The following is a 13,023-nucleotide window of genomic DNA, read 5'->3' as shown; positions in this document are numbered from 1 at the left end:
GTCCATTTTCTCGGCCCAATGTCGGCTTACCAGTGATGGACAATTTTAGATATATTATTCATAATTGCAACCAAATTTATTTCTATGTATAAAATTTAAACATAATTGCATGCTTATATTTAATAAGGGCGATTAATTCCTCTCAATGATATACCAACTAACAAACTTATTTTTGTTTGAGCTAAACTTAAAAAGAAATAAATTTGGTTACAATTATGAATAATATAAACTAAACAATAATGAAATGGACGATTATTAAAGGGTGTGTTGGGAGTTAGATCTTGAATAAAAAAAAAAAATGACTAGTTCTTTATTTTAATTAACATTCTTCAATTTTCTAATTTTTTAAATTATAAATAATAAAATAAGATATTAATATAAATTTCATGTGTTAACTTTTTATTTACTTTTATAAATATTACAAGGAAACTCAGCGACAATGATATATTTCTGATTCGTGTAATAAGCTGATCTGTTTTGGTTTTAAAAATAAGACAGAAACAATCTAAATAAAGTTAATAAAAATAAATAAATTTTAAATTATTTAATATAATAAAATTGTAAAAAAAATAATCTTTTTAGATAAATAATTATGCGTTGTTTGATTTTGCTTTACACAGTCTTCAAATTATATTCTAAAGTATGAGGGTTTCACAAAAAACAAATGATGTTTAGGAGTGTTCGATTAAAATTGAGTCTGCTATTATCGTACATTTTACTTAAAGTAAGAAAGAAATGATTTTGTAGTTAAATTAAATATGTTACACTAAATTTATAATAAACTTTATTTTAAAATTAAACTTTTTAAATAAAAATAAATTTCTTTCAAATTTATTAAAATTAGTATTACTCTTAAAATTATTGTGGATACAAATTCCCTTGATGGTTGGGTGATAGAATGAACACAAACATTGTCACAATGGAACTAATACATTTCTGTGCCACCGTCCAACACAATCGGAGAAAGCAGAAAAAGTTGTCAATATCTTAATTAAACTTTAATTAGTTGGGATGAGATAAGAAAAGCAAAGAAAGATTAAGACTTTGGAGGATCCAAATCAGCTTAAGAAGATTCTTCCAACGTGAGAAAAAGTGAAAAGACAAAAAGAAAGAGGAGAGGTTATGGTCGTTTTTTTCTTGAACTGAATTTGGGTTTTTATTTTTAAAAATATTCAACAATACAAAAATTAAAATATTATAATAAAAATTAATTTTAATTAGTATTTTTTTTGCTATTGGCGTTTGCGACATCAACTAATCACATCGGTGATGAAAAAATAAATTTTATGATTTTTAATGTGCTTTTAAGGATATATATTAAAAAACATTAAATATATTATATTAAATGCTTTAAAATATTTTTTACAATTTTAAGATAATAATCAGGTTAATTTTTAAAAAGAAATTTCTTGAAAATTGATAAAATTTATCGTGTAGAAAGAAAAAATAATAATAATAATAAATAAATAAATAAATAAATATATATATATATATATATATATATATATATATATATATATATATATGTGTGTGTGTGTGTGTGTGTGTGTGTGTGTAAGAAAAAAAGTATGAAGAGGTAGTAAGACATGCATCTCTGTCTCTGCCACACACCTAGTCACTTTATTCTTTGGGTTGGAGCCTTGATATGGCGACAGATTTGTCTTTTAATATGCATTGCAACTGGAGATAAGGTATTGCATTCAAATATTTCACTAATTTGTAAAAAGAAAATTGAGATTATTGGTTAATGGAATAATTGTTTGAAATTAAGGTTGAATCAATGAACTTGGCTATACATTAATCCACCCCCATTTATTTAATATACTAATTGATTAAATAAAATTAAATTATTTGAATAATTATATGATATATTTTAAATTATTTATTAAAAACTATTTTAATTTAACAATAATAGTGTATGGACATGAAAAAAAAAATCGTCTATTTTGATACACCCACTGGAACGTAGAAGGGCGAAAACTGTTCTTGGGTGATGATAGGAATGGGTCCCAATGCCAATTCATGTCGATTGCTACATGCACTGCACCTCATCACATAACAATAAATTCAGTGCTTAAAATTATATTAAGAAAAAAAAAAAAAAAACTCGGACCCGGATATGCCTATAAAATCATGCACATTTGCGTTTGTTCTGCAACTCATTATTCATTTCTCTCTTCAAGAGACTAGCATTAGCAGGTTTTTCTTTGTGAGTCTCCTCTCTAATTTCCATCACTATGGGTGGCTCCAAGATCACCATGAAAAAAGCATTTTCCCCACCCAATTCAACGCAAAGTAAAACTCAAAGTTGCACCACCCAGCAGAAGCCAACTGCTACCTCGCTTACCATGAAAGGCGCCTTTTATCCAAATTCTAATGAACATCCAAAGGGTTCAACCTCTGGGCCTAGAGCAAAACCATTACCCACTGTTCAAGAGGTCTTCGGCCAAAAACCATGAGGGGAATAATCAGGGTACGAAAATCACCACACCGCGGAATTCCGTCTTCTCTCTCCTCTTATCAGCTTTTGCAGTGTGTAATGTCATGTGTTTTTGTTTAATTCAAGGTGTCTGAAATCCTTGCATCTTTTGTTATTAGTTTTACGTGGTTTTATTTGTTGGGTTTGCTGTGTGTCAGATGTATGAATTTATTATCTTAAAAGTGAAAGAATTTTGAATTATTCTAATCTTTGCATCTTGATCTGTCCCTTTTCTGATCACTTCGCGCCGCCGGATGTATCTCAAGTGAAAGGCGGTAACTAATCGAAGATATTCTCCCCATATTAAGCAGGAACGTGAACACGTAACTGATCGTTTTTCACGCGCCGCTGGGGTATTCTTTTATTATTTCACGCGCCGCCGTCCTCTTTCTAATGTCTTGCACTGCGTCCTGCCCCGGGACCGCAGACGTTCTCCACAGTAGTATTCTGTTATCATTTTTTTCTTATTACACGCGCCACTCTGCTCTCATTAGATGGCATGGCAACAAAGGGGTGTTCACACGTGCGGCTTTGCTTGCGCTAACCAACAACTAGTTGCTTATTGTTTCTCAGTTTCTTAAAATTAATTACGATACAATTTATTTTTATTCGTTGAATGTAATTAAAAGAAAATGAATCCTCGCCACACTGCGGTCTCAAGTAATTATCCACTTGAATATATTTAACGTTGAAATGTTAAATGTAGCAAGGGAGACACTTTTCAAAATTATCATATTACCGCAGTGCATCATAATTTTATTATATTATTATTTTTATATATTTTTCAGTATTGCATGTTTATTTGCAAATTTATAAAATTAAAATACTATATATTAAAAGTACAGAAGTTACTTGTATTAAAAGTAAAAAAAAAAAATGATGATAAGGTTACTAGATATATTGCTATTAATATAATTTATTGAAATTTTTATTATTAATATATCACTGTATTGTTCTCACTCGCCGCCCCCTATGATCACAGAAACGAGTAATATTGGGCAACTGAGTGTGATTCACGCGCCTGCTTGCGGAAGAGGATCAAACTATCAATTTTTAGAAAGGGCCATGCTAAAGATTAGCTCATTAACGTATTCTTCGTTCTTTTTCTTCGGTGTGAATTTGGAAAGAAAAAAAAAAAGAGCAATCATTTTCATGAGAAAATCTATTATTTTCTTGTTTGATTTATAATTAAATTTATAAAAAATGAGAAAAAATTTACTAAAATTTATTTTTTAAAAATAAAAACCTATTTTCAAAACAATAATCAAACATACCCTAATTTTTTTTAAGGTAATTAAGTCTCATTTTCTGCTCATCCTTACCATAAAAATGTCTCCAAAAGATGAAAAGTAAATTCTTTGCAGACTTATTTTCGTCTTTTCCTATCTATTCAATGTGTTGTTTTTTTTTCAATACCGTAAAGTTGGAAGTTCCTGTCTCTATCTATGACATGACGATGCTTATTTTGTTTGTTTGTTGGTTTCGTCGGGTTCTTTAAAGTAGGTATAGGATTTAACATAAATGGCCCGACTTGAGTTAATTCCATGATTTCTTAAAAATTAAGATGATATTTTATTTTTTATATGTAAAATAATTATAACTAGTTAGTGTTATATTAAATAGTGAAAATAATTATAATTGTTAATATTATATTCAATAATAAATAATGAAAGATAGTGATAATCTTAAAAAAGTATAGATATTTTTCTTAAATTTATGTGCACAATGGCCAGTACTTCCAGTTAAAAATGTAGTTTTATCACAGACCACAAAAATCAGAGCAGTTTCATATTTATTCATCGATAATACAATAAATGTTAATGTATTTTATTTAAAAATAATCATGCATATAATTTAACAATTAAAGATAGAATTATATTCATGCAAATAATTATATATAATTAGTTTAAACATTTAAATTTAACATTATATATATACACACAACAAGAATTCTAGTATCTAGCATCGGTTTGCAAACTGTAGTTATCAATAATACCTAGCAATACATTTAGAAATTAAAATAATATTTAATTTTAACAACAATTTAATATCACTTTGAAATTATTAAATATGGAATTTAATATCAATTTGAGGCAACTACTTCTAAATATAACGAGTTTAACATCGATTTTTATTGAACCACCAATAATATGTTTTGGCACAAACTTTTTTCATTCTTACGTGCCATTTGTCATCCCTAATTAGGTAGTTTTTCACTAGTTTTTTTTATGTAGTTTGTGAATTACACTCGTTCACTGCAAATCCTATTTCATAAACTCAATCTCCTTGTGTACTTCAATTTTATTATATATCTTTAATTTTATAATGTAAAACCCTCATCTGTTCATATTGAATATTAAAAAATATGTTATTTAACATGTTTTCTTTTCTTAAGTATATTTATTCAAATCAATGTAATAGTGCACCTTTGAATTGTTTAGCACCTTTTTTACTTGAAATTTTGTCCAAATTGTGTGCAATCACAAAGATATGAACACAATCTGCTAATATAAGGTTTACCGGTACAATGTTAAATGCAAACATTGATGATATAGTTAATAGAGAATCTTATTTTTTGGAAAGCACAGGACTACCTATAAAGCAAGAATATAAAAAATTCTAGAGAGGCATATAACTTATCATTATCAGTTGAGAAAACACTCAATTCTTCTATACATCTGTATGTATACACAAATCTAATTTATGTACATCAATTTTCAACCAAAGCGAAAGAAGCCAACACATAATTCATAATTGACTTTTATACATCGTGTTTTTCTTCCAGTGTTTATTACCTCCCTAATTCAGTTCAGAAATACAATGTCCATAGAGTCCATATGCATAGAAAAGATCTGTTCACTTTTTTAATCAATATGTACAACTCAGATTCAGTAACCAATTCTACCCACAGAATTTTTTTTTCTTTTAAAAAAAATCATGTAAATAACACAAACTAGCCCAAATTTAAGAAAGTTTAAGAGCACAAAGACATAACACATGAGAAAATTAAAGCCAATCCTTATTAAAAAAAAAAAAAAAACTATGGTTGGCATATGCAATTTGTTCACTGATCTATCTGGTCTAACGTTGAGAAGTTATATTTCATCACTAGCAAATGTCTCAGTATTAGAAGGTGACGGGTTTTAAAAAAACATGGTCTTGGCAGCTATTTCATAAACCCGTGACGATGAATGAGACTTCCACAAACATTTTTAATAACAAAAACGTGAATTGACGTTTAAATGTTGATGGTTAGCATGCCTCGTAAAAGATGAAGATACATAGGTTTCCTCTCTTTCATCTCACACCCCAATAACTCCTTTCACATACTTCTCTGTTCCATAGTTTCATCCTGTGGAAGCGAGCTTTATAATTTATTGGAACACTGCATGCCCTCCATAACAAATGAAAAATGAAGAATAAAAGGAAGAGAATATGAGAGTAATTAATTAGCATGATATTGTAGTGGAGTTTGTGTGAGTTCTTTATTTGCGTTGTAATAGGAACCACGTCAATTGCAATATTATCATACTTCTTAAAGTTATAGAGAACTAAGAAGTAAGAGAGAAAAGGAATTGACAAAACCATTCTTAGCCAGTGAATATGACATACTTATATTCTGTGTTACATGAAGGAAAATAGGCAAACCAATGAAATATATTGTCACAATACAATTATTACTAATCTGTGTGAAACTGCAACAGCTGGAAAATGAAGTAAAAAGCAGAAGATGAAAGTGTTGGTGTTTGTAGAAAAAAGAAAGGAATATTGATGTAATTATAAAAAATATATAAAATAATAAAGATGCAGAAGTAAGAATGATTATTTTGTCCTTTAATATTCTTTTGCATATTAAAACATTGATTTGTCTGAAGAAAATGTCTTGATAGGATCTGCAGCTGTGGGGATAAGGAAAAGTAATGAAGCAAAAGAAGTGGTGGTCAAAAATTAGGGGCAAACAAACAAATCAACGTTCACTGATATGCACGCATGGTCGGCACTGCTTGTCCCCTCATGTGGGGTCTTCCTCCTGCAATCGCCGTTGCCAACTTCCATCATCACAACATTAACGATTGGGAGCGTGATTATCACGCGCCCCATGGTTGGAAATTTGGCACTTTCACTTCGATGACACCAAGTGCACGCCACATGCAAACTTCATTCCTTTTCTACACTTTCCCTAGAATTGAATGAGTGCAATTGCTCTTTGGAGAGCTCTTTCTGTACATTTTTTACGAAGAAATTGTTTCTTCAGTCACTAAAGGTATTATTATTTATTATTTCTATTTACATGATTTAAATAATATTGTTTCTTCTATTAATATTCTTTTCATATAAAATACTTATACTATTTGATTAATTTTAGAATAAAAAACAAATTAGAAACCTTTTAAAAAAAATTAGTTTCTTTAGTTTATACAATTTTTCAAAACAAAATAAATAAGAATGAAGGCGAAATACATGTCTAGAGAATGAATAAAACAATAGATAATGTAATGAGATAGAAAGATTGATAAATATAAAACAAAAAAATCACATTTAACAATGATTGAAGTATTTATAAAATAGAACTGTTTAGAGAAATAATATACACTTGTTTTACATTATTATGTTCTATTTTTTATATATCTTTTTTGATATTCTCACAACTTAAAAATAATTACTTGAAATTAATTTTAGTGAGTTATGAGAAGATTAATAATGATTATTCATAGAATATAAGTTGGATGATTGAATTAAAAAATAATAAAATTATTTATAATCGTAAAGTATCTATTAAATTAATTTTTTTTATTATTATGCAAAATAACCAACTATCATGTATAATAATAAATGTTAAGTCTAGAAAGGGCAGCATGAAAAAAAAAAAGAATGATAAAAAAATATTAAGATAAATAAAAAATGTCAAAATAACACCTATTAAAATTCTTTAAGGTAATTTAACTATGTGCATCTATAAAAGATTTTAGATAAATTAGTGAAAAGAGTGAAGGACATGCTTTTTAGTTTAGTTAAAAAGGTTAAAAAGAGACGAAAAAAATCCTAAAAAAAGTTATTTAAAGATATTTTTTTTATTAATAACATTTTTAGAAATTTTATCTTTAGTTGAATTTAATGATATTGTCAGCTTCGTGTAATAGAATAAAGTTTTATTGTTGTTAGTGCATAATAATTTAAAATGTATTTTTAACATAATTTTTAATAAAAAATTTACTTATTTATTTTTGAGTTAATGTCATAAAAATATTGGTTAATGAAATAATTGTTTGAAATGGAATTGAAATTAAGGTAAATTCACAAAATTTAGAATCAATGAACTTGGCTATAAATGAGCTCAGCCCCTTTTGCTTGTTCTCATTGCCCACTTTACCAAGCTTAAGATTAGCTAGGTTTTTCTTTGTGTGTCTCCTCTCTAATTTCCATCACTATGGGTGGCTCCAAAATCACCATGAAAGAAGCATTTTCCCCTCCCAATTCAACGCAAAGCAAAACTCAAAGTTGCAGCACCCAGCAGAAGCCAACTACTACCTCGCTTACCATGAAAGACGCATTTTATCCAAATTCCAATGAACATCCAAAGGGTTCAACCTCTAGGCCTAAAGGAAAACCATTACCCACTCTCCAACAGGTCTTTGGCCAAAAAGCAGGAGACAAAAAGGAATGACCACACATACATGGTATATCCATCTACGTACCTTCCCCACTTCCATCTTCTCTTCTTAGTCTCGTGTCTATAATCAGTACGTTTGTTTTTCCTCATCATGTTCTTCATTTTAGTTCTCTATGCTCTCATCACCTGTGGATGTGTTGTGTTAGTGCCTTTGTTCAATGTAGTTCAGAAAATGGCTTTGTTTCATTTTTGTTGTTGCATACAAGTGTGTCTCTGTACTCTTCTCTTGCATTCTGGCTCGCTCCTACGCTCAGGTTAAAGCGTGCTTTTCGATGCTTGCTTACATACCCACAGGATCCTAGACATTCGGGCCTATCCACGTGCACCCAACGCTACCGAATCGAGTTTGATTTTTTCACTCCAAATTTTTCAGGTAATTACATTAGAAAAAAACTCAAACTTGAGAGGAACTTATCCAATTGTTTGGTATTTTCAAAGAGAGAGAAAAAAAAGAAAAGGAAAAAGAGATGAATATACTTGACATTACTAATATATATCTGATAAACAACAAAGAATATATAAAAAGATGCCCACTTTGTGTCTTAATTGGGTAGCACCCAGAGGTTTAATGTCTTTATTGTGTCCATTCTAACATAGGCCACTACTAAATTTATGCATTCGCTAATTAACGACATTCTAGGACAAATCCAGAAATCTGAAGACAATGATTCCATGTTTCTCCTGTGCACAAGATAGACCCATTCCATATACAAATAAAAGAAAATAGTTTTATTGTTTGAACGGTTAAAAAAAATTTATATATGATACGGTTTATTACTATTTTTATTTGTGATATACACATCTTTTAAATATATAAAATACCTTTAAATGTCTACTTTCAGTCATACATAAAACATTTTTCTAAAGAAAATTACAAATTGAAGGAACCTTCCTTGCTCCCTGTTGATTAATAATCAAACACTAAAATACGATCGACGGAAAGATATTTATGTATCGATTTTTCTATCAAAAGTTATATATAACAAATTTTATTAAAATTTGTAATATCCAATAGTCTCAATGTATTAAATTGACATTAAATTATTTACCTTTTAATACAAATTTATCATTTATAACTTTTTATCTTATATAATATTAATGTTAAAAAAGATAATTATTAATTATATGTCATCCACCTGCATTAATATTAGAAGGCATCTATCCAATTATAGCTGGTAACTATTTGACATAGATACAGCTCCCAATTGCGAACACAAATATATTAATGCATAGATATGGACATGCCTATTCAATTTACAAAACGCTTAGCTAAATATAAGCCTACAAAGCAAGGAATAGTATCGGTGGTTCACACGTATTTCTGTGGCTCTGCAAGACACACACACATATAATAATAATAATAATAATAATAATAATAATAATAATAATAATCCGAAATTAAAAGAAAAAGTTGAGTCGTGATTAGGTATGCAGAGATACAAGGGTGACCGTCACATTACATTTATGAGAGAAATGCCGAAGTGCACAGAAAGGACACGGTTTGATTCAAAGAATGAATTTTTAATTTCATGCACTCACATTATTGTACCTTATAATAACAATGTTGAGACTTGAAAGGGAAGCTTATTTATGTATTTGATATCATATAGTTTTATTTACTTATCTATTGCAAAGCGAAATTCAGAAACCAAATTTTAAAAAGCAAAACTTTGCATGAACAAACTTAATTAAGATGGCATTAGGATTTCAAATTTTAAAAAACAAATATTCATTAAACCTAGTCAAAGGGATGGATGTTTGATAACAAACTTAATTACACTTTTTAACTGTACTTTGTACATCAGTATATATGAAAGAATTAGTTAAATTTACTATGAAGTAATATAAATATATCTACATTGAAGAAAGCAAGATTAAATTTGCTCGCTTCTGCTTATGAGATCTAAGGTTGCAATTGCTTTCCTCTTTGCTCTATCTGTTCCATTTTGTTTGATCTCAGTTAAATGCTCATACACTCCAAACTGAAGTGCTGCCAATATAAAAGATGAATTATTTGAACACAACTCAAGAAGAACAGAAGCTGCACATTCCTTGTTCTTTGGACTTCCTTCTCGCATGAACTCAACAAGTGTTTCAATGAAGGAGAGTTGTCCAATCTCTTGTCTTCCTTCTGAATTTGATACAAGGAGTAACAAAATGGAGAGAGCTTCATCAATCATACCCAAGTTAATGTCCTTAAGCAATTGAAGTAAGGGTGTCACAATACCAGCTCTAATGGCTCTACCTTTATTTGCATGGTTTAAGGATAAGTTAAAAAGTGCTGTAGCAGCATCTTTCTTCCCTCTAATTGTTCCATTCCTCAATAAATCCACCAAAGGAGGGAACCCATTTGATTGACCCACAATTTCTTTATTTTCATCAAGCATTGACAAGCTAAATAATGCTGCTGCTGAGTTTTCTTTAGCCACACAACTCCCATTCTCCAACACTTCTATAATAGCTGGAATGGCACCTTCTTTAGATATAAGTTTCTTGTTACCCTCATCAATTGATAAATTTAAAAGTGCTGTCACAGCATGTTCCTGTATTTTTGAATCTGGGTAGGATAGGAGTAGAACTAATGGTGGTATTCCTCCGTGTTCAGCAACCAAAATCCTGTTCTCAGGATTCTCCTTTGATAGCATACGTATTTTCTCCACTGCCTTTCTCTGCTCTTCTAAATGAATAGACGATAGGCTCTCCACCAAAGATGGAATTTCATCTTTGTTCTCAATGGAACAGCTTTCTTGACAAGAAGCAGAATATTTTTTAGGTAGTTTGAAGTTGTTTTTCTCACACCATTCTTCAATCAAGTTTTTTAATGCACAGTTTGGTGCTAATGATAGGTGAGCCAAAGTTTGCCTAGTCTTTGGGCAGGTGTTATGGTTTGACTGGAACCACTTCTCTATGCTTTCTCTTTCATATGTCTTTCATGGAAACACACAATAGAAAGGAAAATAAAAGTTTTCAGTATCATATCATAGAGCAAGTCTCAATTTTCATCATTGAAACACTAGCCAATAAAACTAGCTTGAGGGTTTTTTTTTTTTTTACTGTGTGTTTGAAATAACGTTAAAAAACAAGAATCTAACGCATGAGTTATAAGTATTACCGTTGAAATAAGCATGAATACAAGGTTTAAACGTGAACCCAAACACGCTATTAAGCTATAAGTGTATGTTTGGTTAAACTATTTTAGACAAAAAAAATTGTTTATTTTATGCCCATTTCTGAGAGAACATTTGGAGAAAAAGAAAAGATTATTATTTCTTCAAGTTTAAACAATACCGAACATGAAAAAGCTTTTGCATTTCCTCTCAATAGATAACAAAAGAAAATCAATTGAAGAACTATGTGATTACCTGTCCACTTGCAACAATAACAGGATCTGTCATGATTTCTAGAGTTATTGGGCAGAGAAACTCATGAGGGATGACCAAAGATGTAGACCTCTCAAGCGTCTTGGGTGTGGTTGGATCATCAAGGACATTGGTTTCTTCCATTCCTGAAATTCGTTTGAATTTGTTAAGAAGGCCAATTATTCGCTTGGTACTCTCAGCATGTTGCCCTTTTCTTTCTGCAGCAAGGTTCTTAATAGCCATTGTTTCTACAATAAGATCCTCAACACTATGAAGCTCCAGCTTTATTGCTAGCCTTTCAATAATAGCACTATCAGCATTTCTATCATCCTCTTCAGAAAATACCACCATCATATCCATTGCAAGTTCTATGTCCTGTGTATCAGTTCTTCTTCTGGCTCGCCTCAGTTGCACGTGCATTAGCTCAAGCTGATGATGCAATGTGTAAGATTACCTCAAGATCTATGATATTCAAGATGCATGACAACAATGGGGCTATTTGTTTTTTTAAAAAAATGATTTTTAAGATATATAAAAAATCATTATATGAGGAAAAACTCATAATAATCACAGAATTACTTTTCACAAACATTTACAAACTTGAAAATTGATTCTTCCAAAAACATCTCTACCTGTTCTTTAACTTCATCGGAGATCCCCAATTCATCACAAGGCACACCATCAAATGCTTGGCTTAATTTGTCATACACACTCTGAAACCTAATCATAACGGACTCGCACTCCATTGCCTAAACCAAATAAATAAACAAATAAAACATTAGTTCATATATATGAGAGAATATATAACTCTATGGATGAAAAAGCTGAAGCCAAACATAACATTTGAAAAGATAGCATTGAATTATTACGAGGTGAATCTTGCTTCCTTGGCTGCACAATTTCAACAAGTCCTTGGCAGATAAAAGCGCGTCCTTGAGTTTGGTTAACCAAACTATGCCGTTTTGGGGAAAGGGTTGGGGAATGTCGCGAAGGTCTTCAAGGAGCGGAAGCATAAGCTTGAAACGACGCACGAGGTTGTGGCTTTCCTTTCTCTGCGTCCTTCGGTATTCGCCGAATTGCACCACCGATTCGATGACTCGCTGGATCTCCTCCACCATCTCCAATTCCTCCTTCGTCGACCGAGTTGACTCGTCCGACTCGTCTCTCTCTCCTTCCATCGCCATCGATCATGCCCTTCCTCTCACATATGCTTCCCCATGCATACACCTCTCTACGTAATACGTTGTCATCCAATTCACAATTAATTAATTAATTAAATCACGTGATTTGTTGTTTAATGACTATGTTAATCATTTAATTTTTAGTTCTGTTCCGACATTTTTGTGTACGGAAAAACATTTGTGAGCTGGTTCCGTTTCCTACTTTTGGCATTTAATCACCCGTTTTTTGCGGGATTAATGTTTCTCGTAAATGTTAAGGATTCTAAATCGTTTTTTTTTTTTTTGTTTTTTTTTATTTCTATGATTTTTTAAAGAAAACATTGACTTTTTTGG

General features: G+C 30.5%; 1 protein-coding gene across 1 annotated transcript; it reads right to left on the bottom strand.

Moving 5' to 3' along the window:
- Positions 1-10,024: 10,024 nt before the first annotated feature.
- Positions 10,025-12,627, bottom strand: LOC113863496 (U-box domain-containing protein 15). The gene is made up of 4 exons (XM_027497096.1): positions 12,379-12,627; positions 12,142-12,258; positions 11,513-11,938; positions 10,025-11,077 (listed from the first exon to the last, which is right to left on the bottom strand). Exons 1-4 carry the CDS (start codon positions 12,625-12,627, stop codon positions 10,025-10,027), a joined length of 1,845 nt encoding a protein of 614 aa, XP_027352897.1.
- Between the last annotated feature and the right edge of the window lie 396 nt (positions 12,628-13,023).

The sequence above is a fragment of the Abrus precatorius genome, unplaced genomic scaffold (genome assembly GCF_003935025.1).
Source record: "Abrus precatorius isolate BTA unplaced genomic scaffold, Abrus_2018 Scaffold3, whole genome shotgun sequence".
Lineage (NCBI taxonomy): Eukaryota > Viridiplantae > Streptophyta > Magnoliopsida > Fabales > Fabaceae > Abrus > Abrus precatorius.
The sequence above is the reverse complement of the archived record's forward strand: the minus strand, read 5'-3'. Positions and strand labels throughout refer to the sequence as shown.